Source organism: Nipponia nippon, unplaced genomic scaffold (assembly GCF_047370975.1).
Source record: "Nipponia nippon isolate SJK-2023a ecotype South Korea unplaced genomic scaffold, ASM4737097v1 scaffold_1, whole genome shotgun sequence".
NCBI lineage: Eukaryota > Metazoa > Chordata > Aves > Pelecaniformes > Threskiornithidae > Nipponia > Nipponia nippon.
The window spans coordinates 92856864-92882185 of record NW_028262290.1 but is presented as its reverse complement, the minus strand read 5'-3'; the positions used below and the strand labels follow the sequence as shown (position 1 = coordinate 92882185).

Genomic DNA, 25322 nt, shown 5'->3' with positions numbered 1-25322 from the left:
ACTATTAAGTTAGAGTGGCAATGAACATTCCCAGGCACGGGGATACCATCACCCACACTACAGAGCTGTTCCAGCGTTCCCTGACACAACTTCAGCGCTGTGAAACAGCCCTTGCACAGTATTTTGGAGGTTTAAAGAATTTGCTATCCTGGCAGCAGGCTGTGGGATGCCAGTTAACCTCAGCACTCAGGAACATTCCCAGCCACATTTAATTTACTAGTATAAATGCAGCCTAAGAGATTCAGAAACTAGTAACGCTCTGAGCCTCCCGAGCAAGTAGGAGAATGGGTCTTCTGTCATGTGGTAATAAGGCACTTTCCCCTTCCCAAGGCTCTCATATTCCCAAGTTTTTACTTTGGATTGCATAATGATTGAATTTCTTTTTTCATTATTTCATAAAGCAGATGAGAAACTTATGTAAAATCTCTTCTACCAAGCAATGTAAAAATGGAATGCAATATTGACCTGTGAAAGAAGAGTATTTTATCAATTATATACTTTTTAAGCCAAAAATCATTTTCGCTTTTATTCACACGGCTCTTCTGCATAATTCCAGACACCCGTATTTAATAAACATTTTAAAAAGATTTAAAAAATAAAATCATATTGACTTAGAGCAATCTGGGATAGTACCTTTGTAAGTATTGGCACTTCTGGCAAAATTTAAGAGTTGATTTTGTTTTCTGTCCAGGTTTTTCCACAGAGTGAGTCAGTCTTTCACATATTTTTACTGATATATTAGCTTTGAAATGATGTGCTTTTGCTCAGAACTGAACAAGGGTACCAACATTGTTTCAAGATGGAATCTAAAATTTTTGTATAACATGTTCTCCTTGAATTGATATTACTATTGCGTTTGGTTGTTGCTATCTTCGGAAAACTATTTTATTCAGAAGGAACATGCTTATTTTCTTTTATCCTCTGGAAGATCAACTATCTTGACATAAACTTTTTGATTTACTGGAGGTGTTCACTGAAAACTGCTTGGCAGAAAAAATGTGTTCCAAAAAGTCTGTGCAATAAGAAGAGCTCCAGAAAGTCTGTTTGGAATTATTACTTGTTATTGGAAGGTCTTCAGGAAAAAATACCCTCATTTTCCCCCAGTTCTCAGTCAACTTATTCCTCATTGATTTGCATCAAACTAGTAAGGAGATCCAGTCTTTGGCAGGCAAAGAGGGCTTTAGCAAGCTTTCCAACTGTGGCGCCTTTGGAGCCTTCCCTCATTCCCCACTTAAGCAGCATTTGGTAAACTTTTTCTTTTAGTCCATCTCGTTCATAGTCGTGATCAATTTCATCAATCTCGGGATCACAGAAGCCCAGTTTACGAGCGCAGTGCTTCCACTGTTTAGCCAACTTTTCTCTCACTAGATTCAGGTGTTTCTCAGTCAGGACAGTAGTACTGTCTGCAAAAAGAAAAAGAGTATAAGAAAATGGCATTGTTCAACATTTCTTCTGCTCCTTTCACTATCTATCTCACCTGTCCTCCCCCAACTATTTGTTGGTAATATCTGGAGACAGAATTTTAGTGATACAATCAGAAATGGGTTTCACGGAGGCAGTATTAAGCAATGATGCTAGGAAAGAAACTCCCAGTTTGAACGTGTATATTCACAGGTCAGTTGCTGGACTTGCTTTTTTGATCTGAGGCTATCATAGTTTGTCACTTAAACCTGCAAAATTGAGAAGCTCCTTCCTAGAGTTCTTATACAGCTGACTGATGTCTATATTGTATGTTTGATATTCTGGGACACTATTAATTTGTTTACTTATGAATACACAGGGATAGTTTAATTCAGTATTGACCAACGAAAATAAATTTCAAAATCTTCCAGTTTCTACCTGAATGAAGTGGTTGTGGCCCCAAACCTGTCAGTGTTCAAGAAGCGTTTGGACAATGCTCTTAGATATATGGTTTAACTTTTAGGTTTCCCTGTGTGGTGTCAGGTGCTGGATTCGATGATCTTCATGGGTCCCTTCCAACTCAGGATATTCTATGATTTAAACTATAAGTCAGGTGAGGACGACCAACCCTAACCTTGCTTCTACCGATTTGAGTGTTGTTATTCCTCTTGTTCTTGATGCATATACATCTACACTTGCATCTGGTGTCTCATAAGAGGTCACGAAACTACAGGACAAATGAGGTACGTGGTATTACAGAACAGTATTAGCACAAACCCTTACTTGTTTTATATACGCTTTTAAGTATGTTGTAGAAAAGGACCCAAACAGTTATTTCTCAAGTATCAGAAGGAGAAAGCTGTACCAAATAAATATATGGGGAGAATACATCAAAACTAGGGAGATATTTCTCTTACCAAATATACCCATTGCTTCGTAATACTTATAAGTTGCTTCTGTAGCAACAGGGGAGGTGCTGATGTGTTGATTGTGCTCTTCAATCTTCATGTGATTGTAGGATCCAATTTGAATTCCAGAACTGTTACTTATGTTGTACTTGATTGAATCTTCTGTATAAGGGAATTTAATACAATTTTATAAATGACTGCATATGGTTCAAAACGTCAAGAAGTAACATAAGGAGGAGGTAAGGAGGAAGAAGGTTCTGCTAATCAGGGAAGTGATTAAATGGTTTTATTGCATTTAATGTAGAAATGGCCATTTTACTAGCAACTGAGCATATTTTCATTATGCAGCGTGACATAAATGTACTTTAGTGAAAGCCCATCCTATTCTATTTGATGACAAAGTGCCATAACCAAGCCTTACATACTGGTAGTTACTAGACGGTACATAGCATTTCCTGCGCTTTAGGAATGTGTTGTAGCAGCCTTGCTTTTTGTTGGCTAACAGCTTCAGGAAGACTTTACTTGAAAGCACTTTTTGTTTAAATCTTAAAACCTTACTTCTGCCTCTCAGCTTTACTTTTCATAAATGTAAGTTCAGGTTCACAGTTATGAATTCAAAGTTCTGTGAGACTACAGAAAATAATTTCTAGTTGCTCATAAGGTTTCTATACTCCGTTATACTATACTGTCTTGATGGTACCTCTCTGTTTCACCATGTATTTCATCCCTGCTATCTAGGAGTATATTTTTCAGTTTTATCTGTTTTCACAGTGAATCACAGTGCGCTACTTGCTCAATGTTTGTTTCAACATATTTTTTTTTAATTTTGATTTTTTTCCTCTGTTCTGTACTTTTGGTTCTAAGGCAAGACTAGATTGTTTTCTGAGATACCTTACCAAAAAATGCTACTCCTTTATTTTAAGGCCTGAATCCTCAGCAATAAAAGTCAACATGTATATGCACCAATTGCACAGCTAAACTGTGTGCGCCTCTGGAAACCTGCATCTGTGGTTTACTGTATATGATTAGTTGAACACCTAATTTGGTGTCTTTTGCTTACAGTTGTCTGATTTCCACACATAACATGAAACTAAGTGACTATTCTAGTCATGTTAGCTGAAGTCACTTTTCTGTTCTCTTGACAATGTTTTCTGAACTCTGGATAATCATCCACTAAACGTTCTAACTCTAGTTCAAACGGTGAATATCACAACGTGGGTCTAAAATTGAAGTACAGATACTTAAAATGATAGACCAAGCTCTGCAGTTAATTGCCCAAAATGATGGTTAGATGCACAAATATCCTTGTTACACACTCAATTGCAATGTGAAGTGTGGAAATCTATGGTCACCTATGAAAATCTGACTAAACGCATTTAATATTTATTAACCTGAAACTGCTAGTAAGAAATACTTAAATGTATGGATGATTAGTTTCTACAAGTTGCACAAAAGGAAAGCATTTTATCATGTCTCAAAATATTATGATTCCTGTATCCTTTCCTTTTTTTTTGAGGTGAAGGACCCAGGAAATACATTCATATTTTTAGCTAAAAAATGAAGGAATCTCTTATGTTTGCTATTTTCTTATCTAGTAACAAAATGAATCTAGCACAAAATATGAAAACATGTACAAATGCTTTGTCAATATTAACAGTAAAAGTTACTGTGCCTTTCCCAAGCCTCTATACTTTGCTTGCTTGTCACGTTTGGGTCATCATCCGAAGACTCTAAGGGGCATATAGTTAAGAAGACAGAAACCTGCTGTTTCAAGTTTTCTTTGTAAGTGTAAACCACTTACAAACTGGACAAGCCTTGAAAGGGTTAATTAAGGAGTTCAGGGTGTCCCAAGCAACACTACTCGAAAGGAGCATATATTAACAACTTCTGAAGGACAGGACAGAATTTCAGGGGTTTAAGACAGTTGAACTGTAGAGGCCTGTCCCTCAAGGAAGGCTGATCAGCATGAAGCCTGCAGCTAGAGATTTGTATTAAAATCCAGAGCAAGAAAGGGCAGGTGTCCCAAACGCATGTGTGGTTCAGGAGCTGGGTAGAGTCACGGCAACTTGATGTTTAATCTAAGAAAGTGACTGGTTTAGGTGTCCAGGAGATCTTAGAATGCCTTCATGTTTTTAAAAGCTCTTTTACATAAAACCTTGATCCATCAAATACACATCTAACGGTGTGTACAGGTCCTGCTAGAGACAGGAACTAGTTTTACGTACTGGTACTGAAAACTTCAGCTAAGGTTAGAGGTATTCACAGAATTATAGAATCGTTAAGGTTGGAAAAGACCCTTAAGATCATCGAGTCCAACCGTTAACCTAACACTGCCAGGTCCACCACTAAACCATCTCCCTAAGCCCACATCTATGCATCTTTTAAATACCTCCAGGGATGGAGACTCGACCACTTCCCCAGGCAGCCTGTTCCAGTGCCTGACTACCCTTTTGGTGGAGAAGTTTTTCCTAATATCCAACCTAAACTTCCCCGGGCGCAGCCTGAGGCCGTTTCCTCTCGTCCTATCGCTTGTTACTTGGGAGAAGAGACTGACCCCCACCTCGCTACAACCTCCTTTCAGGTAGTTGTAGAGAGCAATAAGGTCTCCCCTCTGCCTCCTCTTCCCCAGACTAAACCACCCCATCTCCCTCAGCCGTTCCTCATAAGACTTGTGCTCCAGACCCTTCACCAACTTCGTTGCCCTCCTCTGGACACACTCCAGCACCTCCATGTCCTTCTTGTAGTGAGGGGCCCAAAACTGAACACAGTACTCGAGGTGCGGCCTCACCAGTGCCGAGTACAGGGGCACTATCACCTCCCTGGTCCTGCTGGCCACGCTATTCCTAATACAAGCCAGGATGCCGTTGGCTGCCTTGGCCACCTGAGCACACTGCTGGCTCATGTTCAGGCGGCTGTCAACCAACACCCCCAGGTCCTTTTCTGCCAGGCAGCTCTCCAGCCACTCCTCCCCAAGCCTGTAGTGTGGCATGGGGGAGTAACATTAAGCAGTAACATAAATTACTTCAAGATTCTGAAGTTTTCTGCTTTACTGATCAGGATGTAATGCACAGCCTGTTGGCTACCAGGACAGATGAAGGCTACAGGACTTACCTGTGCTTACTCTGGGTGCAGTAGGATAATATGTAAAAGTTCCCCTTGTGAAAGAAGTGGAATCCTTGTTACCTAAACAAAGAGGGAAAATTAAAAAAAAAATGCCCAAAGCATTATGTAAATAAAAAAGCAAATGTCCTTAAAAAATTACTGTCATATTTGTAACAGTATGAGTACATACTTTGTGCTCTTAAATATGAAGAGATGAGAAGCTTTTTAATTAACAGGATTGTATCTCCTTGAATAACTGTAGTTAAAGCAATGACCTTATCATGGTTTTGCTCAGTGACTAATAGCCTTCACCATCTTTGGATCCCAGTGAGGGCAATGGGCTTCCACGTGAGTATGAATACCTGGGTAGTAAACGGCAGCATAGGATCACAGTGCACCACAGTTATGGGCTGAGCTGCCTCGTCTCAGGTATTCAAATTGGAAAATTCCAAACTCCCAAGTGTGCTCCTACTGCTTACCGCTGAGATTGACTGCGGTTTGTATTAGCAGGCTGCTTGTGACTGGCTCTAGGAAAGGCATGGGACACCACTGCATCTTCTGCCAGTGGCAGTAATGTCCGGTAGAGATGTAACTTCCATCCCAGGGCAGTATTCAATTTGGATGCCCGCAAATGAGCTCTGCAACTCATGATGGAGCAGTAAGAGTGACTGTCACCCAACAAGTCAACGGAAGAGCTGCAATGCAGCTCTTCGGCATCTCAGTCTGGTATCTGCCACACTATTGCACGCAGCCTCCTTATAATAACTGTTTTCTTTTTTCGTTTCAAACAGAAGATTTTACTTCATTAGTGATGTCGACAGTTCTAGTCCCTGCCTTCTGACGTGACGGCTCTCAGATTCGTTTCAGTAAATAAACTCACATAAACAACTAATCACAGCCTGTGCATAAATAATTTAACAGAATAACACCTTTATGGCATTCTGCCTGTGAACAGCTAGGCATCCTTGATTTTCTTGTGAGACGGTCTGGAAAAAATGCCACACTAAAAATATCCAGTATTTAGTAGGAGCAGGCTAATGTGTCTCATGCTACCTCTAGTTCTTAAAAGTTACATCTTACAGGCTTCTAGTTACCATTTATGTATACTTTTTGCCAATGCTCAGCATTCTCTTCCTTCTCTGTCTCCATATCTTTCTACTCCACAGCTCACTAGCAAATACCGACAGAAGCTCCCCGTCAGCACCAGACAGAGCTCTCTGGAGAAACCGGTCATGAGCCTTAGCTCCTTGTTGGCTCCCTGAGCTCAGAAGTCTCTTACCGTGCTGCAAATCAAGCTAAAAATACCCATTTATTTTCTGAAATACTACAAATGCTGTTTCTGCACAAGCAGAACCTATGGTATGAATGTTACATTTTTGAAAGTCAAAAGTTTTCCTTTGCTTTCCTAGAATGATTGGTAGCAGCTCTCGGTTTTGGTAGCTGCTGTCGCAGTATCTGCTGTCTGCTATTGCTTGGCTGGTAGCGGTAGAGTTAGGTGTTGGGTCTGATGCTCCTCTATTACACTGATGCTTTAGAAAAGGTTCACTTGAAGTTAACAGACTGAAATCAGTGAAAGCAGCATAATGAAGTCAAAGCTAGAGCATTTTAGCAACCTAAATTAACTTCAAGTAAACAAAGAGAACTTCATGAAATAAATTCACCTTTGCTATATCACAGATCAACTGTTAGCAGTAGGCAGGTTGTTGTCAGATAAACTACAAAACACTCTTGGCCACTTCATTTTTAGAGAACAAGTGTGCCTTCAGAAACGTAGGTGTTGAGGGAGGAGGAATCTCACCCGTATCTGTGCCTGCATTCTTTGGATTCCAGTTTACGTTGGTCTGTGGCTGCAGGTTTAGGCCAGATTCAGGCACAGGAGTTTTACTCGGGCTAAAGGTACTGGCTGAACACAATCCATAGAGAGCCCCTGTGTTTCCCATTAGAGGACTGTTAGGGTTTGGTGCATAAAAAATATCTACGTTTCCCCGTTTTGGTGGTGTTGCAGCTGGCTGTGGCCAAAAATGTGGATTAGTGTTTGATCCTGTTTTTTCAGCTCTTGTATATAGTTCACTCTGAGTAGGAGATGACTTTGCAAATGGATCGTAGGAAACTCTTCGTCTTCTTTCTTCCTCTCTCATTTCAGGGGTGTATGCTACAGATGGAACTGCTTTATCCATCCGACTCCCAAATACATGGTAGTTGTATTCACGCTGAAGTTTTCTTTCTAGATTATCAGAGGATGTAAAGGAGGTTTCACAGCTCTCAACAGGCTGGTTCTCAGGGGAGGCAGCAAACAGGGCTTCGTTAACCTGACTCGTCATGGGACCCTGAGAACTGTGTAGAGAATTAGGCTGATCTGAAAGGGAGGAAAATTAAATATTTGAAATACATCCAAATGCAAGTATTATATACTTGTTACAATGACACTAGAATCTATTAATCTACCTTTAATATTACGGTAATATATAAAAGGTGAAAATATAACATTACTTCCAGCATGAGCTGTGTTTTATTTTATAGAATGCCTTTACTGAGAAGTATTACTGATTTTTATCTAGGAAGTACAGGCTTGTTTAAGCTATCAGCGTCAAAATCTCTCTTAGTCAAGTGGTGTCAGAATTCACTGCATACTCTGCTTATATTGACATCAAGTTCTCAACCACTGAAAGAAACAGTTCCTGGAGGTATTTGTAGGTCTGATTTAATAGTGTGTCTCCACTGGCATTAACTGGAGTTTAATCAGTGCAAAATTGGAGTGTAACAGGATGGAAAATAACACTGCTGTAATAGGTGTTACTTCATACAGCGCAACCAATCTGTCATTAAAGTCCTGTTTGCAAATGATTACGTAAAATATCCCATCTGGGTGTTTTGTGATGAATCCTTTTCGTCTAGTTTATTCTTCATAGTCCCAAAGAATACATTTTTACAAGTAATGCCTACCAGACAAAATAATCTGTGTCACCTACATCTTTCAAACTAATTCTCACTATCAAAGGGAAGCTCTACTTCAGTCTTGAATTAGATTGAGTTATGATCTGGATCATGCTGTAGCATTCCAAGACTAAACAAGAATGTAAAAATCTGCTTGTTACTACTTGTTCTTGTGTTTTTTTTTTTTTTAAGGGTAGGACTACAGATGCTTGCTTAAAGTTCTGAAGGCCTCACAGTTGTCTAGAAAACACTGTACATACTGCCTAAAGCAAGGGACCACTGTAAAATTGGAAAAAGTGTATGTATGTGCTTTTATTTAGCTCAGATAATGCCAGTGAACTGTGGTTTGGGTTTTTTTCCCGTTTTCCAAATTACATGAGTTTAGTCCTTATTATGCAGGACCAAAACTCGTTCCTTTTGATGGCTGTGTATTAGTACACCTTCAGTCTGACTCGTTACTGCTGCTAGAGTGGGAGGAATAAGGTAATACAGAAACAACCTCATCAAAAGTGACAGCTATTAGCAATTCAGTATTAGCATAACTATATGGCATCCATTCTCCAGGGCAAGCTTGAGATGTATGAACAGATCCTGTGAGATCTTTCACTGTCACTGTTTCAGTAATGCCCATTGACTGGAGAAAAAAAACTGACTTTGACTGACAGCCTGTCAAGATAGTATCTATCTATCTGCAGTGTAGATTCACAATAAAGCCTTTCATATTTAAAACACACGAGTATCTGCAGTCATACATGATTATTTCTGCTAGGGAAATGCAATTATACTCATTTAAAAATATAGCAGTGGGGCTGCCCTACTAAGTCCATCAGTGCTACTTAAGAACAGTTATGGCAAACCTAGCTTTGAGGAAGATTTATCAGTTGCATGTTACAGTTTAACATTATTCATTCAACAATGTCTTTCAAATGGTGTGAGCAAACTTAGCAGGATTTTGTTTCTACTCAATTTGATATTGTTGCTTGTAAATTGGTATTGCAAATATGATCCTATATCCTTTGCCATTAGGAACTTTGGTAAAAGAATTCCAAATATGCTACTACAAAACTGTAACTATATTATCGTGTATTAGTGAGACAGCTCTATAAAACCATGAAACATGTAACTCATCCAGGATTTGATAGAAAATATGAGAGAAAGGAGAGAAAATTCATCTATTAGTGCTCTTCAGATAGATTCCATAGAGAGCATGATCATAAACAGAGAAATACATTATAATTATGTGTCCTGGTCATATTCAGAACATTCATAAGAAGGGCTGGAGTGGCAAAAAGGAAAGCCTTTGTGAAATTAAAGCCTACAGACCAAGCAGTTGGCATGACTAAAAGGATGGGAAGAAAGATCCAGTATGAAAAGTAATTATCAAAGTAACCATTGAAAAGTCTAATGTTAAACAAAATTTTCGGCATGGGAGAGGAAAGCAGAAGAGTGTAAAATGAAATGGGTTCAAACTGTAGATTGTGGAAAATCTGAAACAGTAAGTATGACTTTTGGGAGCCTGGGAGCAAATTTAATCTTTTCAGTGATTACAGTTCTCTCTGAAGCACTGAACAATTGAGTCTCTTCACAAGCCCTTAATGGTAAGATTACTTACTCTGTACATGTACACAACTCTATCTTTGGCAGAATACACAGGCTAGTGATGTGCTAGTAAGTGACTTACCTACTTGACTATTACTGGTATCTTCTGATACAGCATCTATTTGAAGGGATTCCATCCTATTCAGTAGTTCATTTGACTCAGGCCACATTTTCTGCATGTAAGAAAGAACAAAAAGCTTAACCAAAGGGAGTACCTGTAGAATAGGAAACAGCACAGCTTCACAGTGAAGTGACCTGGATGAACAGATTCTGTGAATCTGTGGGAAGAGATCCCATGCTCCTACAGAGAGCACAGCCTGACAGAAAATACCCATTGCTTTGCTAGAGATGGGCAAAATCTTTTCTTCAATGAAGGGAGGAAGGACTGCAAAGCAACTGTAGTATATAATACTCTGAGTTGGCCAAACAATAGCCTTGCCTACATGAGTATGAGCTTAATCCAGACAGAGTGGTCTTGGCTTGTCTGTCTTGTACTTAATAGCTAGACTTTCTGCAAGCAATCTCGGTGAGAGGGTGCTGCTGAGGCAAAGGTAGCAAACGGGCATCCTGTTTTGTGGATCTACATTTACTAAGTGTATTCATCAGCAGGGAAGAAGTGAGGAAGAAGATTTACACTCAGGTATGGCCACATTGACTTTTATGAACAAGGAGTATTAGGAACAAGGAGTTCAGAGCAAATCTTCAGAAAGATGCAGTACAATTTCCTTTCTGTAAACCCTCATCCTCACTTCACTAGAGTGAAGGCAAAATCCATTCCTGTTCCATCCTTTTGATGTTCCCATTATTCAGACTTCACTGGAAGTACAAAAATTTTTTACCTGGAAAAATTATTTCTCAATTTCCCCCAGTGCTTCTTACTCATAAAATAATTTCTAAAAGTAGGGTTTGTTTGTGTTTAATTAAACCCAAAAAGTACTTTGACAGATTAAAAATCAACAACTGTTATCTCTTCCCAAAAATCTACTTCCTTCTGAAGGCATAAGATGGCATTCTAAAGTGCATTACAACCTTAGGTTCTTAGATCTTGCTTGAGTAACTGAACTGCTTGAGTGGGGGGGTGGACCAGATGACCTCCAGAGGTCCCCTCCAACCTCAACCATTCTGTGGTCCTTTTAGTTAGGAGGCTGTGGACTCTGCTTCCACGATTGCTAGCGGGGGGGGGGAAGGCTAGGCCCAAACCCTCTAACTTATGTTACTACTGAAGCTGTACTAGTAGTTCACTACATTGACTTGCCTTGGATGCTGTATTCACGTTTTGTGCCCTGATCGGAATTGATGCTTTCCTTCCTGAGAAAGTAAAAGACTCATGGCCCGTTTTCTAAATAGTCCTTTGGTCCCTGTGATTTGAGAGGTATGTTTGCAGAGAGCTAATGCAGCTAGTAGAATTGCCCATGATCCTGATTTGGGGCTGCTATCATAAATTAGAGATACATACATCACATCGTGAGTTAGTTTGGTCAAATCAGCCCATGAAATTTGTTGCATCAGTGTCATTTTGCAAAACCCTATTGCTTTTTTGAACAGTCACTGGTGCTTTGTAAACATCACATGTTTTCTACACTAGAAACTTTCATTTCCACAATTGTAGACATGGTGACAGAAGGAAGCACTTTAAAGAAAACTGTAAATGAATAGTTTCACAAAGGAAGTTGTTTTTCTTAGTTAAAATAAGTGGATATGTACTGTTCTGAGCCTCGCTTCACTGCAAAGATTAAACCCCTAATGCCAGGAGTTCTCACTGATAGCTGTGAGTACTACTGAAGTGAGTAAATTGATAAAATCTATGATAGAAAGGTTCCATAATCAGCCCAATTGTTCAGGAAGTTCTCATTCTCTTATTTTCAGTCAGGAAATCATTCCTTTTATCAAAATTTACAAACCTACAGCCAGAAAAGTAAGAGGAACCAACTTGGACACTCAGGAAAAACATCTGATTTTGAATTTTCCCTGTTGTTATTACTGCGGTATAGCTTCCTGGTCTCAAGTAGGCTGGGACTCATTAGACACTGCCTGAACGCAGGACAAAAATTACCACGAATTTACAGTTTTTCCCACTTACTCTAAATCAGAGCCACTTTTGAATCTCCAGGAATAACATTTTATTTAATGAGTGAGACTTTGGATATATGAGGAGCTCTTGCAAAGTATTATCATAGAGTCAGACTGTCACTCAGGTGGGAACGTACCTTGGGGGACCTCAGTCCCACCTCCTGCTCAAAACAGGTCACCTATGGGATCAGAGTTGGTGGCTCAGAGCTTTGCGCAGTTGGGTATTAAAAACCTTCAATGATGGTGACTGGACAACCTCCTTAGGTAACTTGCTCCAGTGCTTGGCTGTCCTGATGGGGAAAAGTTTTTTCTCTTATATCCAGTTTGAATCTTTCTTGTTTCAGTTTGTCTGCTGTCTCTTGTCCTCCTACTATGCACTGCTGTGAGGAACTTGACTCTCTCTTCTCAATAAACTCCTCATAGGCAGGGGCAGGCTGCTATTTATGTCCCCCCACAGCCATTGCCTGTCTGGGCTGAAATAGCCCCAGTCCCTCAGCCCCATCCCACATGGCAGGACAAACAAGTGCTGAGCAGATCTCCTCAATCTGCTGCCTGTGATCCTTGGTACAGCTGGGGATGCTGCTGGCCTTCCTGGCTGCCAGGGAGGCTGTGGCTGGTGCCCAGGCTGCTGCTCAACACCACCCTGAGGTCCTTCTCAGCAGTGCTGCTCCCTGGCCAGGCAGCCCACAGTTGGCACTGAAGCCAGGGGTTATTCCAGGTGCAGCACGTTGCATTTGTCCTTTCTGAATTTCTCAAGGTTTCTATTGCTCCAGCCTGCAGCTGGTAGACTTGCCCTTGTGACTGTATTGACTGGTCCTCCTAGTTTGGTGTCACCTGCACAGCTTATGAGTATGCTCCATCACTTCCCTGAGGTCACTGATAAAGGAGTAAACCAGGGAAGGTGCCAGTATAGTAGACCCCTGCACTGGGGTTACTGGCCTCCAGGTGAAGTGGGACCCATTAACCGCTACCGTCTGAGACTCACGATCCAACTTGTTTTTGTCGGCCCCTCCAGATAGTAATATCCACACTTGGATACAAGAATATTTTGGGAGACGGTGTTGAAAATCTTTCTAAAGTTGAGGTAAATGACATGCACTGCTCTCCCCTCATTCACAAATCCAGCCATTTTATCGCAGAAGGAAATCAGGTCGGTCAAGCATGTCAGCCTCAAAGTGGCAGAATTTGGCCATAACTGGGGTTGGGGAGAGGGGATGTAGGGAACTGACACTTCAAAATGCTTAGAAAGTTACTCACTTTTAACTTCTTCAGATCATCGTCAATATTTTGTCCTAGATTTTGATAGTAAAATGGCTTGTATCTTTGACTAATTTCTGCAAAAAGAAAAGAACTGAGTGAAAGTGGTTTTTGATGGAAAATGAAAGCGATTTAAACTGTTAACAAATTTGATGGACAAGGATTGAATAAAGACTTGTATGAAGTCAGAAACAGGAAAATTATACATACAGTTGGAATCTGTTCACACAGCTCATTTAGCCTTAACATAGTAACAAGAACAGGACGATTTCTAGGGATTTTTTTTTTTTTTGTTTTAATTGTATTCCTTTTTAGGGTGAAACCTCTTTGTCTATGATCTGTGGCTGACAGCACCTTGACTTGACTGGCTGGAAGATTGGTTGCCATGTTTTAAGAAATAAGATACATTCAATTGCATTCAGCTATTTGATAAATAACTAGCCTGTCTCTGCTAAAGATGGAATTACTGAAATAATGTCCTAACATGGTAAATATCAATATCTTGCATATGGGAAAATCAGAAGCTAAGACCCAGTGCAAGCACAAACTCAATCCATTAGTAATAGATTATGCACGTTAAATGTGGAAATAGTAGATGGGTTCTTCCTGGTACACAAATTTCCTCTTAGTATTTAAGTACATGCCTGGTGTATATGAAGCTCTTGGTGCCCCTGTCTAAATCCAAACCTCCGTTTCCTGTTATGTGTAGGGGGGGTTGTGTGGGTTTTTTTTCTTGCTTCTTGGTGTTTTGGGTTTGTTTTTTTTTTGGTTCGGTGGGGGGTTTTTTGGCACTACATATTGAGGCAGAAAGGAGAGACAGGAGGAGATAAAGAATTTTGGCTTATTTGCTGAACGCTCTTAGTCTCCTTCCCAGACCATTCAGTCAAGACTTTTACTGACTGCAAGTGTTTTGGGATCTGACCATACGAAAGGAGGATTAGCTAGTCAAAGGCTGCTGCATTGCTCATGGAAGGCTAAACTGGGACACGTTTTGAAGCTAGTTTTGATAGGGTATCTTCTCAGTCATACCCAAGATATACTATGTCCCTTGATATTAGTTTTTCTGTAAATTTCATCAGGAAGATTATACTATGCTGAAGACAAATTACCAGCAGGTATAAAGTGTCTTAGCTCCATCCATTCACTAGTATTTCTCAAATCTGTAAATGTTGGACCAGATCCCATTTTCAGTCAGGGTACAGGGAGCATGCTTTACTGGGCATGTGAATTGATATTTCTATTTTCAAAGCAAAAATTAATATTTTAAGAGGAAAACACTCAAGTTTGTTTTGCTGCATTACAAACTATTGACGGACACGTAACAAAAAGAATCCCAAAGCAATGCATTACCTGCAAAGGTTGGCCGTTTCTCTGACTCTTGCTCCCAGCATTGTTTCATTAAGTCAATAATTTCCACTGGACATTTATCAGTGATCTCCTTTATGTCTGGTCTGTTTCCGTTCATGATGCCAAAGCAAATCTGGGCTTCGTTTATACCATCTGAAAAATAAAATTTTCTATCAGATCCTGATCATGGGTTTTGCTACCTTTCCACAGGTAAAAGAAATAGTGAAGCAGTTCCCTGTGTGTTTGTGGATATGTAAAAGAAGATTTCAAAGGAAGATGCCTGATTTACAGCCACAAATCTCTCAATTAGTGAATTTGAATCCACTGCCCTAACTTCCATGGATTAGAGACTTATTTTAAGATTAATGGGTTTACTTTTATATGTAAGACAGGCCCAGTGTGACTAAGGGTGACAGATCCAGCTCTCTAGAACCTGAATCTCAGTTATGCTCCGCACTGGGTGCGAACACAAAGATGGCCACACAGGCAACGCTTAGCCATTTCGTTAGCAAAAAAATCCATTCAAAATTATAAACATGTTACTCTGGAATTCCACAGTCACATGAGCACGTTACTGCACGTTGAGAAATTGGCACCACACAGCTGAGAAGCGGTAACGGGCTGCGTGACCATTCCTGTTAGAAAAACCACACGTAACTAGCCCACCTTAAGGAAACAGCGTACATCAAAGTTTCCATCCTGGCCTGCCCAAGGTTTGTCTAACTTCTGCCACTGAGTGCAGGTTTATGCCCACACCATGCGGATGTGAATAGATTGGGCTCATGCCTGCATTTCAATTCAGATGTTCTTGTCCATGCTTAGAAGTCGGGAATGATGCAACTAATGCCTCTTACTGGCCATGAGGGACCTAACAGGCACTATTCTTGGGCATAGGCAATTTAATCTACTAATCTTAATTTTATAACTTTAAGTGCTTAACATTTGTAACTTGATTTTGTGATAGAGTCCTTTTGGAAGTAACTTACGTTCATATGGCTCCTTGTTAGCAAAAATTGCCCAGATCACTATGCCGAAGCTGTAAACATCTGATTTCTCCACAGGTTTTACATTAAGACAGCTTAAATGCTCTGGGGCCATATAGAAAAGAGTCCCAGCATTGTTCTGGCAAGTGCTCTTGATTTGCTTCTGTCGGACAGTCTCTTCTTGGGTCAGCCGACTCCAGCTCTTAAAGGAGGCAACACCAAGATCTGCAATCTGAAAAATGAGACATATCAGAGCTACTGCTGTGATGAAGAGGAGACAAGCAAGTATTTCATGCAGTGCTCAGTTTTATAATGAATAGCTGGCAATAACTTATCTAAAAATGAAACACTGCAAAAAATGCAACTACAAGACAGGAAAACAAACTATTTGCTGTTTTGTGTTTTTTTTTTTTTTTTCCTAAATAAAGTATCATTGCCAACTGGGATCCATTAGGCTGAACCTTCATTATTAACTTAACCCCACTTGGAACAATCGCACAATGTAAGGAAAAAAGAAGTTTGGTTTTGCTCATATTGACAATCATGTTCAAGATCTGCTTGCAGTACTTGTGGCAGAAGATCCATGTGAGAAGAAGCTAAGATTCAAATCCAGGAGTAATGTATGAGATGGGCAGATATCCCTCCTCCCTCACTGCCCTTTCCATTTAGATTCCATTTAACTCAACTTCCTTAGATCTTCCTACAGAAAGGGGGAGGAAGACGATCTAAAATGATGTGATGTGTATGGCAAAGGATAGCATGGAATAAGTTAAAGCAGGGATACCTGGGTACTGTGCGCTTGACAAGGTGACGTTACTGCAGTTTTACAACTAGACTAATGGCTGATGGTGAAGAAAGTAATCCTTCCCTCCTTTCCCCACAGCCTCCTGGTACGTGCTCCCTCTGCTCCTCCCGTTCCAGCACAGACACTTATCTGACGCTGGGAAGACCTAGTGCAAGGCACTCAAATGGCTCCCTGAATCAAGTGCTCCCCAACAGAAGGGCAGCGCTGCCAGCAAGGCAAATTGTGATCTGCTGATTTGGCTCCCTAAATCAGGGCAGGGTGGTGAGATTAGCATCAGTGTTAACACAAGGGAACAGGAGGTCAACAGAAGAGGAACAATGGAAGAAAACGGGACTGCCTCTCTTGGCCACAGGCAGCTGTCAAACCGAGTTGTGTAAGCCAATCACCTCAGATAAAACTGAGGTGACACTTTGCCTCACTTCTAACTTCCTTTTCTTTTCTCTCTTGTTGCCTCTAACGAGCTTAGTGTTCCTCTTGAGTTTCTGAAGGTTTGGGCTAAATTTTGAGGTGATGTATTCAGAGGAAGAGGAAAACGTAACTGACATCCTGCTGAGGAAAGAGGAGTCCAAGCTCTCGTCTACAAGTGAGAGGAGATCTAATGTGGTAGAGGACAGTATGATATAAATCTTTCTACATTTGCAGTTTCCTAGAACAACTATTTCCCTTTATAAATATTGGCAATGTTAGACACATTCAAGCAGATAAATCATACTGCTGCCTTAAGTGATACTTTTGATGAAGCTGCTTAAGAAAGTCTGATCCGATTCTGAATTTAATCCTGGGTTCCAGTTCAGTTTGTCATGCAGTGTGATGATAGCCTAGTTTGGTACTGCCCATATAAGCAAGCTAAAAGCCAAAAAAACCCATCCAATTTACATTTAAAGCACACCATGATATTTTTTTTTTTTTTTGGCAAAGAAAAATATAGTTTATAACTCTTATCTGCAAGCTGCTTATACTGCACTAGGACTTGCTACTATATTAACCTTGTCAAACTACTTCTCACTAAGTTATGTGTGAGAAACATCAAATGACAGAGCTCTCTTCACAGGAATTTATTCTGTAGTTTCATACTGTAATGGGGTGATTATTTCAGCAACTCACCTTGACCAGAGACAGGACATTTGATGAGGACTTCTGCAAATTCTACTCAGGTTTATTCAACAGTAGGCTCTGTATCTACATGTCTTGATTCAAAAGCCCGCTAAAGTTAATAGAAGGGCTTTGGAACAGGCTTATAAACCATTCTTTGAAGTAGCTTCCTGCTGCTTTTTTTGTAGCTGCTGGCTGTCATTTAAAAATGATGACTAAGGGAAAAAAGAGGGAGACAAAAGAGGAAGAGATAATAGGCAAAAGAAGGAAAGGAATATAAAGGAGGAGGCAAACGCAGGAGGAGAAATTACAGCAAGGTGTAAAGGACAAAAGACATGATCTATAAGACATTTTATTTTGTTTCAATCTCTGTGTGTTAAGGTTTGTTTTTTCTTTCTGGCTGTTATTTGCCGTTCATTAATTCTCAACAATATTATTCATTTTTTGATACCCTTAGTGATATTTTTTTTTTTTACAGATGGGGGGAAGATTATACAAATCTCAGGCTCAGTGGTTTTATAGGCCACTACACTTCAGTGATCCACTGCTAACACTCTTATAGTGACAGCTTGCTAAACTACAAAGAAGTTCATCTACCAATCATGAATACTAACCAATGCAGCTGAACTGGGTTCTTCAACCCAAATCATGAGCTTTCTCCATTTACATTCTAACAAGTACCTTAATGTGGAAGTCTGTGTCCACAAGGATGTTTTCTGGTTTTAGGTCTTTGTGTACGAAGCCTTGCTCATGCAGATAAAGCATTCCTTCTGTGATCTCCAGCACAAAACGCCCTTTCACTGACAAAGGCAGTGAGAGCTAAAATAAAGAACAGAAGTACCATCTATTAAACAATGCTACTATAACCATCAAATTAAACAGTCTTTAAAAAAGTTTCTTTCTCAGCCCCAAGAGTACCTCTGCTCAAGCCAGGGTAAAAAAGAACCACAGTGTTTCTTGGATCTAAATTTTCACATTAAAGTAATTCTAGAGTCACTCCATATTTACAAAAACATTATTCTTTAGAAAACTCTCCACGTCTCTCTACAAACACTCCTATAACTCTGAACCTATAACTGTGGTCTGCTCCTCTGTGATGCGCAGGAAAGCCATAGCTGTCCTCTGCTGTCTCCAGGGAAGGCAGGGCTGCCGCTGGCTCTTTAATACAGAAAGGAGAATGAGAAACTAAAGACTGCGTTCTTTGGAGATAGCAGTAACATCCTGTCCCTTTCAAGCGTCTTATCTTATCAACCCTAAGAAGCGGCAAGGGATGAAGCAATTCACTGCTCACTTTCTGCAGCACTTTCATCATGTTCCCCCGGTCCACATACTCCATCACAAGTGAGTAGTTTCCGTCTTCCAAAATTATACCTAGTAGCTTTACCACACGGTCATGCTGCAGTCTGCGCATAATCCTGCCTTCTTCAAGGAGGGAAGCATTATATCTGTAAAACAGAAATTACACTGAACTTAGGTGCCAGGCTAGGAAGAACACAGGGATGAAGACGCAGTTGATTCATAATGAAAACAATGGCCAAAAATGTCAACATCCCTAGGGCTACTGTAAGATGAACCGTACCTTCAGCTGGTTTTGAATTGGTACAGCTTTGCTCATGCTAGGTTATATTCTCCAAGTCTCAAATGCCTTGCACAGAGACTGTCTGCTCAGCCTGATTTTAAGGCCTGCTTTTCAGAAAGTGCATAAGCATTCTTGTAGGTGCACTGCTGGTTAGGTATGTCTAAATCACTGAACTGGCGTGGGATCGGGACAGGGCAGGGCTGAAAGAGCCTTTGGACAAGGAGAATCAAGACATACTCCAGTACCTCTTGTACAGGAAACCATACAGGTCTCTCTCTCAAAGGGCTGGTATTCATGGTCACGTTCAAAATGGATTTATTACAGGGGAACCACCCACATACTGGGTGGTGCTAACATTTACTAACGATTACTGGTTTAGGATGAATTCAAAGCCTAACTCTTTACCTGGGCCTCAGTACAACCCATCAATAGACACAGGTACACAGCTGGGAGCTCACTAAGGGTGTTAACAAGGATGGTACCCATTATATTAAATAGTCATCTTTTACTATTGTTCCTGTTCTAGTCATCGAGCAAAAGGATGTAAGAAAATCTTGAGACTATGTTGCTTGCTAATGCTTTCCTACCCTGTGACTTAAAAGGAAACTGCTTTCTCCCTCTGTGTTCCTCTAGTACTAGAGAAGAAAGTGGCTGTTTTGTTTGCATTAGGCTCAGTTGTAAATTTGCTTCAGACTTTTGGTTCAAGATTTTAAGGAATAACAAACTTATGAGCCCGTGTAGTGAGAAAGTAAAAACACAAACCCAAAAATAAACCAGGCAGGCTTGTCCATTTTATCTGTGTTCATCCCAAACTGTCAGTGCAGTTTGCAAACTACTAGAATCTCTTAATGCGCTTTCCACTGGCAAAATAGAAACTCAGTTAATTTATTTATTATAACCCAAACTAGAAGAACACAGGTTTTTGTCTCTCTCTAGTGGATGACTCGTGGCAGAATTTTAGGATTGTTTTGGCTCTGAAGTAGTAGAGCTGCAACATGACCTGAATCCACTGAAATCAACAGCTAATCCAATCCTTCAATTAAATCAGTGGGCTCGGCTCACTCTGTTTCTTTTCAAGAGAGAGAGGGTTACGTTCTTGGTATTATATATGTGGGGTTGGAGTCCTGCTGACAGCTCATGTGTGTTTAGTTCCTAGTGGACATCTATAGTTGGACAATTGTACTGAAAATTGATCTGCAAGCTTGAAAATATCATGTGCCCTCTGAGTTCCTGCATTTCCTTAAGCAATCCAAAGATCTGAAATTATTACACTTTATTTAGATTTATCTCCATTGAGTTTAGAGGATTCTTTAGACTAACTGAAAGATAAAAATCAGAACGAAGATCTGTAACTTACTCAGTGCGCTGGGGTCCTGTATACACTTTTTTTAATACTACATATCCATGTTTCTTGTGAAAGCATAAAGAAATTGTTCCAAATCCTCCAGCATCTAATTGTTTTTTTTCAAGCAAATCCTGGGTGTTCATGTGGATGTCTTCCAGAGACATGTTTGCAGTCTTTGTGGCTTAGCAATTACAATAAAATCAAGTACCCTAGTGCTTCTGGACCTGCAGCATAAAGAGGGAAAAAGAAGTGTCATTATCAAGCATTTAGCTGTTCCAGTAAATCAGTGTCTATGCAAGGAGTGGGACACAAGCGTATACTCTCGTGACCCTTATGAACAAAGGGCCTCAGTTTGAAACCAAAGATGCTGTGGTTCTCACAGGATTAGACCTAAAGATCACAATGATTTATTCTGTCAACCCATTACAGTTATACTAAGTTGATGTAAAACCATTTCTTCACCTGAGGATCTCAAAGTGCTGTTAAAATAAATAGTTTTTATCCATGTAATATGCAGTAGATTGGTACTGGCCGTACACTTCATGTGCAAAAACTGAAACCCAGAAAAAATCAAGGGTCACTGTCCCCAAGGCAGGTAGTGCCTAATGATTCTGATGATAGGTGTCTCATTTTCTAAGTTGCCTGAACATGGGCTTGTCAGGTGCCCAGATACTTCCATAACTCTAAGCTACCTTTTAGGCCTCTTTGCAAATCCAGCTCTAAAGGGTTTGCTTGAAGCTTAAAACAAACAAACAAATGTTTTCTCTGGAGGGTGAAACAAAGAACCCAGCTTGTGTGGGAAACTTATTTTCACAGCTGCCTGAATTTAAGGAGACAAGTGCTAGGAAGGACTGTGGTGGGGATGTAAGGCAACTTCTCCCCTGCCCCTCAAAAAGAAGAGGAACAAAGAAATTGTGAAGGCTTGTAGTAACTCCTAAGAGCATCAAGAGAAAAAGAGAGCTTAGGAGAGCCTATGAAATGGGTAGATAAGTAAACCTCAGTGGATGCCAGAATAATTTTAAGCCTTTGATAAAACTGTGGTGCTTTCTTGCCTAACATGTCTCTCAGGAGGTAAAACCGTAAAAGGCGGCTAGACGGACAGTACCTTTGGCACACACCAGCAAGCTGCGTTGCGAGCACAGGTGCAAGCCACAAGCTCTCTTTTTTTTCCTCGTTGAGCTTTTACCTTAAGCACCTTACATCATGTAAGGAAAGAGTTTACTGAGAAAAGACAAAGTCCAAGAGACTAGCAGGACTGTTCAGTGTCTGTTCCTCTTGGGTGACTACAACACAGATATACAGAGCTGGGAGAATGGCACTATTTCAAAGTGCCACTATCAGCAACAGTAGATTGGCTCATTTGGGTAATTAAGAGCTCTAAATAGTGTAGCAAAGGGACTGCCAAATTTTTCAGACCAAAAAGTGATGGCTGACTCCTGTAAACTACTGTTCACCTGTATCATCAAATCTCTAATTGAAAAGATTGCTTAATGTTGTTATGAGCATCAGCTGCAGCCTAATTACCACAGCCTCTTTCTGGAGCCTGGGAACTAAGGAGGTAGTGAAAGTGTCTGTAGAGAGTAGGAGTCTGAGGGAAGAGAGATGTTTATGTGCAGATTCGGCAATTGCCTGGTCAGTTCAGTCCTGACAACCCAGAATAGGGAAGAGTAAACTTAATTAAAAAAAAAAAAACGTTGCGCCTGTAGAAGAGAGAAAGCAAGCACTTCCTTTTGCAAGTGTATATATACTCTACAGGCTGTTGCTGTATAGACAGGGAATGTCCTTTCTACATCTGGAGTGATGTGGTTTCTTCAGAGTTTTCTTCACTTTGGCTTATCCTGACTTTTGAGAGGATGCAGACTTTGTTCTGCTGGGGTGCTAGCCTGCATTATGCGCACAGGACTGAAGATACGGCTGCCTTTGTTTAGTAAGAAGGTAAGCTCTGCTATGCCTAATAATTGTTAGGGGAGAGGAGATTGTTGTTGTTTTGTTTGTTTTTTTAAATTCCTTTACAGTTAATCAAATGGCTGAGTAACAAATGACTCATACCAGTGCCAAGAATACCTGCTGCTGCTTTCATAGGTGAGGTTTCTTGGGGTGGTGCAGGTAGAGTGAGCGTCACAGGTACAAAAGCCTGAATTCAGTCATGAGCCTTTCACATGGCATGAACTAACATCTTGCTCCTTTATCTGGGGGTTTCCCTTTCAAGAATTGGTTCAAAGTCGCATATCTATGGTCATTTTCCCATGTAACAGTAGTTACGCATCTAGGCAGTAGTTATTCTTGTAAAAACTGCATGTGCTCTTCTGGCGAATGCCAATTAGACGTGTATTTTTGAATGCTGAATCTCTACAGTTACATTAATACTATTGATAGCTTGGGGCTGCCATTCAATACCATATAACCTGATGAAAAACAGCCCTGTCTTAAACTGCAGCAATATAGGACCTTGTTCCTATTTACATTGCTAATACTTGTTCCTACCAAGCAGCATGTAATCACCGTAACCAGAAGGCTTGGAAATTCAGAAGAAGTAATAACTTCTGAAATTAAGATACCTGCTGAAATGAGCTGGATAACATTCAACCCAGCGAATTTTCTCATAAGCTGGGAGACAACTCTCCTCCTTGGGCATGCTCTACTATTAGGATGCTACTACTTGTTGTTGTTGTTAAGTAGCAAGGTAGCCTGAGTAAAAGCTCTTTGATCTTAAGACTTATTTCAAACCCAAAGATTATTGTAGGATGGATATCACAAGAAAGCAATCTCTAGCCAGGTTTTTAAGCAAAGACTACTTATTTCGGTATACTATTTAACATGAGGTATTGGCTGATGTTACCTGGAAATGTCAGATGATAAAGAAATCAAGGAGGGAAGCTCAAAGGCTCAAGTTCATTCCAAGCTTACTGCTTTTTATTGAGATACGTGGTAATTCAAATGTATCCTCGGTACTTACGGTACACCAGTCCATACGTTACAAATCTGTGGTTAAGAGAACAGAAATTTTGTAGTTTGGTTTAGCCTAACCTTACAGAAGCTACGTGTACTTCTAGGGGTTAATTTGTGTTCTGTGAGGTAGCCCTCAGCTGTATACTTGATTGATTATAAAGCAATCTTTTTAATACAGTATTCTGAACATCTGTATTAAGGTAGGTTCATATTGAACAGGTGCCAACACGTATTATGAAAATTTTGAACACTGGTTGCTAGAAGAGAGGGATTTTTGCCCTCTTAATATGTTTGGGTTTTCTTTAGAGGGGGATAAAAGTGTAATAAGTGGGTTTGTAGCACTCTTCTTTTTCACACCATGGTTATGTTCTCCCCTCTAACCCCAAAGGGCAGACAGACTCCCAGGAATCATGACCTGGTCATCAGGTCACCTCAGGCCTGGCTGCCATTCAAAAGCGGCTGGCTCCGTTCCAACGATGCGCTACTGACCTGATGTAGGTCTTGCGTAGCCTGCACCGTTAAGGAGGATTGCTTGAGCGCGTTAGCACGGCAATATGAAAAAGGTCACGCCGTAATTGCAGCCCTTTTGGTCTAATGATACCCACAGCGCACAATGTCTTGAGAGGTGTTACAAGGTACAGTGGGAGAAAGCGAACAAGTCTGCAAGCACCACAACTCGTGGCCGCTTCGTTATCGGTCAGGAACGGAAGGCAATGACAAACACGAACCAAAGCTGGTAACAGGGGATCGATGGCAGTGTCCCTGCAGCTGAAGACAAAAATACCGCGTGTTTCAAAAGCTGTCAGTGCCTCTCAACTCTATTGCTCTAACTCCCATAGCCCGCTCTGTCTAAACCTTTCCCTTCTGCTAAGGCTCTTCAGCTGCTGCATCTTTCCACTGAGGAATGTTTTTTTTTTCCCTCTCTTTCTTTGGAAATAGCAAAGCAAATATCTGCGTCAGATCAGCAGCAGGTTACAGAAGGGAACGCGAGGAGGAGCCAAGGCAAGGGAAGCAAAGGTGTTCATGAAACGCGAGTTTCGGTAGGACCAGAGGAGAGGGAGGGTGGAAAGGGGAAAGGAGGGGGTCGGCGCGGTGGCTTGCACCGGTACAGCTGCCTCACGGTCGGTTCTCTTTTAGAACAGAAGTGGCCACAAAAACCTGTATTCTCGTACGGGAATCAGAGGAGGCCGTCTCGGCAGAGGCACCGCGTCCTGCCGTGGCCGTCGGAGGAAGGCGCCAGCCGCTGCCGGCCCCCCCCCGGGTCAGGCCGCGCTCGGCCCCTGCAACCCACCGGGCAGCCGCGCCGCCCCGGGCGGGGAGCGCCCCGTGCACCCGCTCCCGGCGGCCTTGGCAGGGACGCGGGGCCGGGAAGCCCTAACGCGGCTTTTCTCTGGCCTAGTTCCTCGTTGGCCGACTTGAGATGTCGTCCTTCTCCTCCTCCCGGCGGCTTCCTGCCGCCCAGGCCGCCCCTCCTCGCACGCACCGCTCCCCTGCCGTGCCGCTTCCCGTCGCGGCGCCCCGGGGCCTGCCCCGTGGCCGGGCGACCCTCCCCAGCGCCGCCGCCGACTGGCGGGCGGGGGGGGACGGGATGCGCCGCAACCCCGCCGAGCCTCCTCGTCCCGGGGCCCCTCATCCCGCCGGCCCGGCCCCGGCAGCCCCCCCGGGACCCGGCCCCGGACCGCGACCCGGACCCGGACCCCGACCCCGCAGCGGCGGCGCCTTCGCAACATGGGAGCGGCGCGGGGCTTTCGGTTTCGCCGGGGCAGCCCGGGTCCCCCTTCCGACCCTCCGTCTCCCGGTCCGCGGTGCCTTACCGTGGCTGCGGGCCGCTCTCCTCCGTCCTGCCGCCTCCCTCGGGAGGGCCCGGCGGCGTGCGGGTGCGCCTCACCGCCCCCTGCGGAGCGCCCCGGCCCCGCGGCTGCGGGACGAGCTCCTGCCCCGGCCCGGCCCG

The 25322-nt window shown here is 41.9% G+C and overlaps 1 protein-coding gene and 2 long non-coding RNA genes across 10 annotated transcripts in view; 2 read left to right on the top strand and 1 right to left on the bottom strand.

Moving 5' to 3' along the window:
* Window positions 1-2310, top strand: part of LOC148057471 (uncharacterized) — a 6947-nt gene extending 4637 nt beyond the window's left edge. The window contains exon 3 of the long non-coding RNA XR_015705827.1: window positions 1925-2310. This is a non-coding gene — a long non-coding RNA (uncharacterized LOC148057471). The remainder of the gene's footprint in view (window positions 1-1924) is intronic.
* Window positions 514-25322, bottom strand: RIPK1 (receptor interacting serine/threonine kinase 1). 8 transcript variants are annotated; one of them, XM_087762287.1, is made up of 14 exons: window positions 25186-25322; window positions 23861-24139; window positions 23262-23404; window positions 20435-20646; window positions 18790-18943; window positions 18180-18317; window positions 15605-15833; window positions 14622-14771; window positions 13272-13348; window positions 10027-10117; window positions 7210-7767; window positions 5421-5492; window positions 2319-2471; window positions 514-1403 (listed from the first exon to the last, which is right to left on the bottom strand). In XM_087762287.1, the coding sequence occupies exons 4-14, from the start codon at window positions 20584-20586 to the stop codon at window positions 1117-1119; spliced, it is 2061 nt and encodes a 686-aa protein (XP_087618413.1). In that variant the 5' UTR covers window positions 20587-20646; window positions 23262-23404; window positions 23861-24139; window positions 25186-25322; the 3' UTR covers window positions 514-1116. The 8 variants fall into 8 exon arrangements, with proteins under 8 accessions (XP_087618413.1, XP_087618423.1, XP_087618438.1 ...); XM_087762297.1 differs by having other exon boundaries at window positions 23977-24139; XM_087762312.1 differs by lacking the exon at window positions 23262-23404 and having other exon boundaries at window positions 23977-24139.
* Window positions 21862-25115, top strand: LOC148057470 (uncharacterized). The gene is made up of 3 exons (XR_015705828.1): window positions 21862-22357; window positions 24311-24411; window positions 24509-25115. It is a non-coding gene; the product is annotated as an uncharacterized LOC148057470 (long non-coding RNA).

Excerpts from the sequence above, each read along its gene's own strand:
- RIPK1 (XM_087762287.1), bottom strand. The coding sequence starts at position 20,586 with ATGTCTCTGGAAGACATCCACATGAACACCCAGGATTTGCTTGAAAAA. Across the intron at positions 10,118-13,271 it reads ATGATCTGAAGAAGTTAAAA|AAAATGTGGCCTGAGTCAAA; the intron begins GTGAGTAACTTT and ends TCTTACATGCAG. Across the intron at positions 1,404-2,318 it reads CGAAGCAATGGGTATATTTG|ACAGTACTACTGTCCTGACT; the intron begins GTAAGAGAAATA and ends TTCTTTTTGCAG.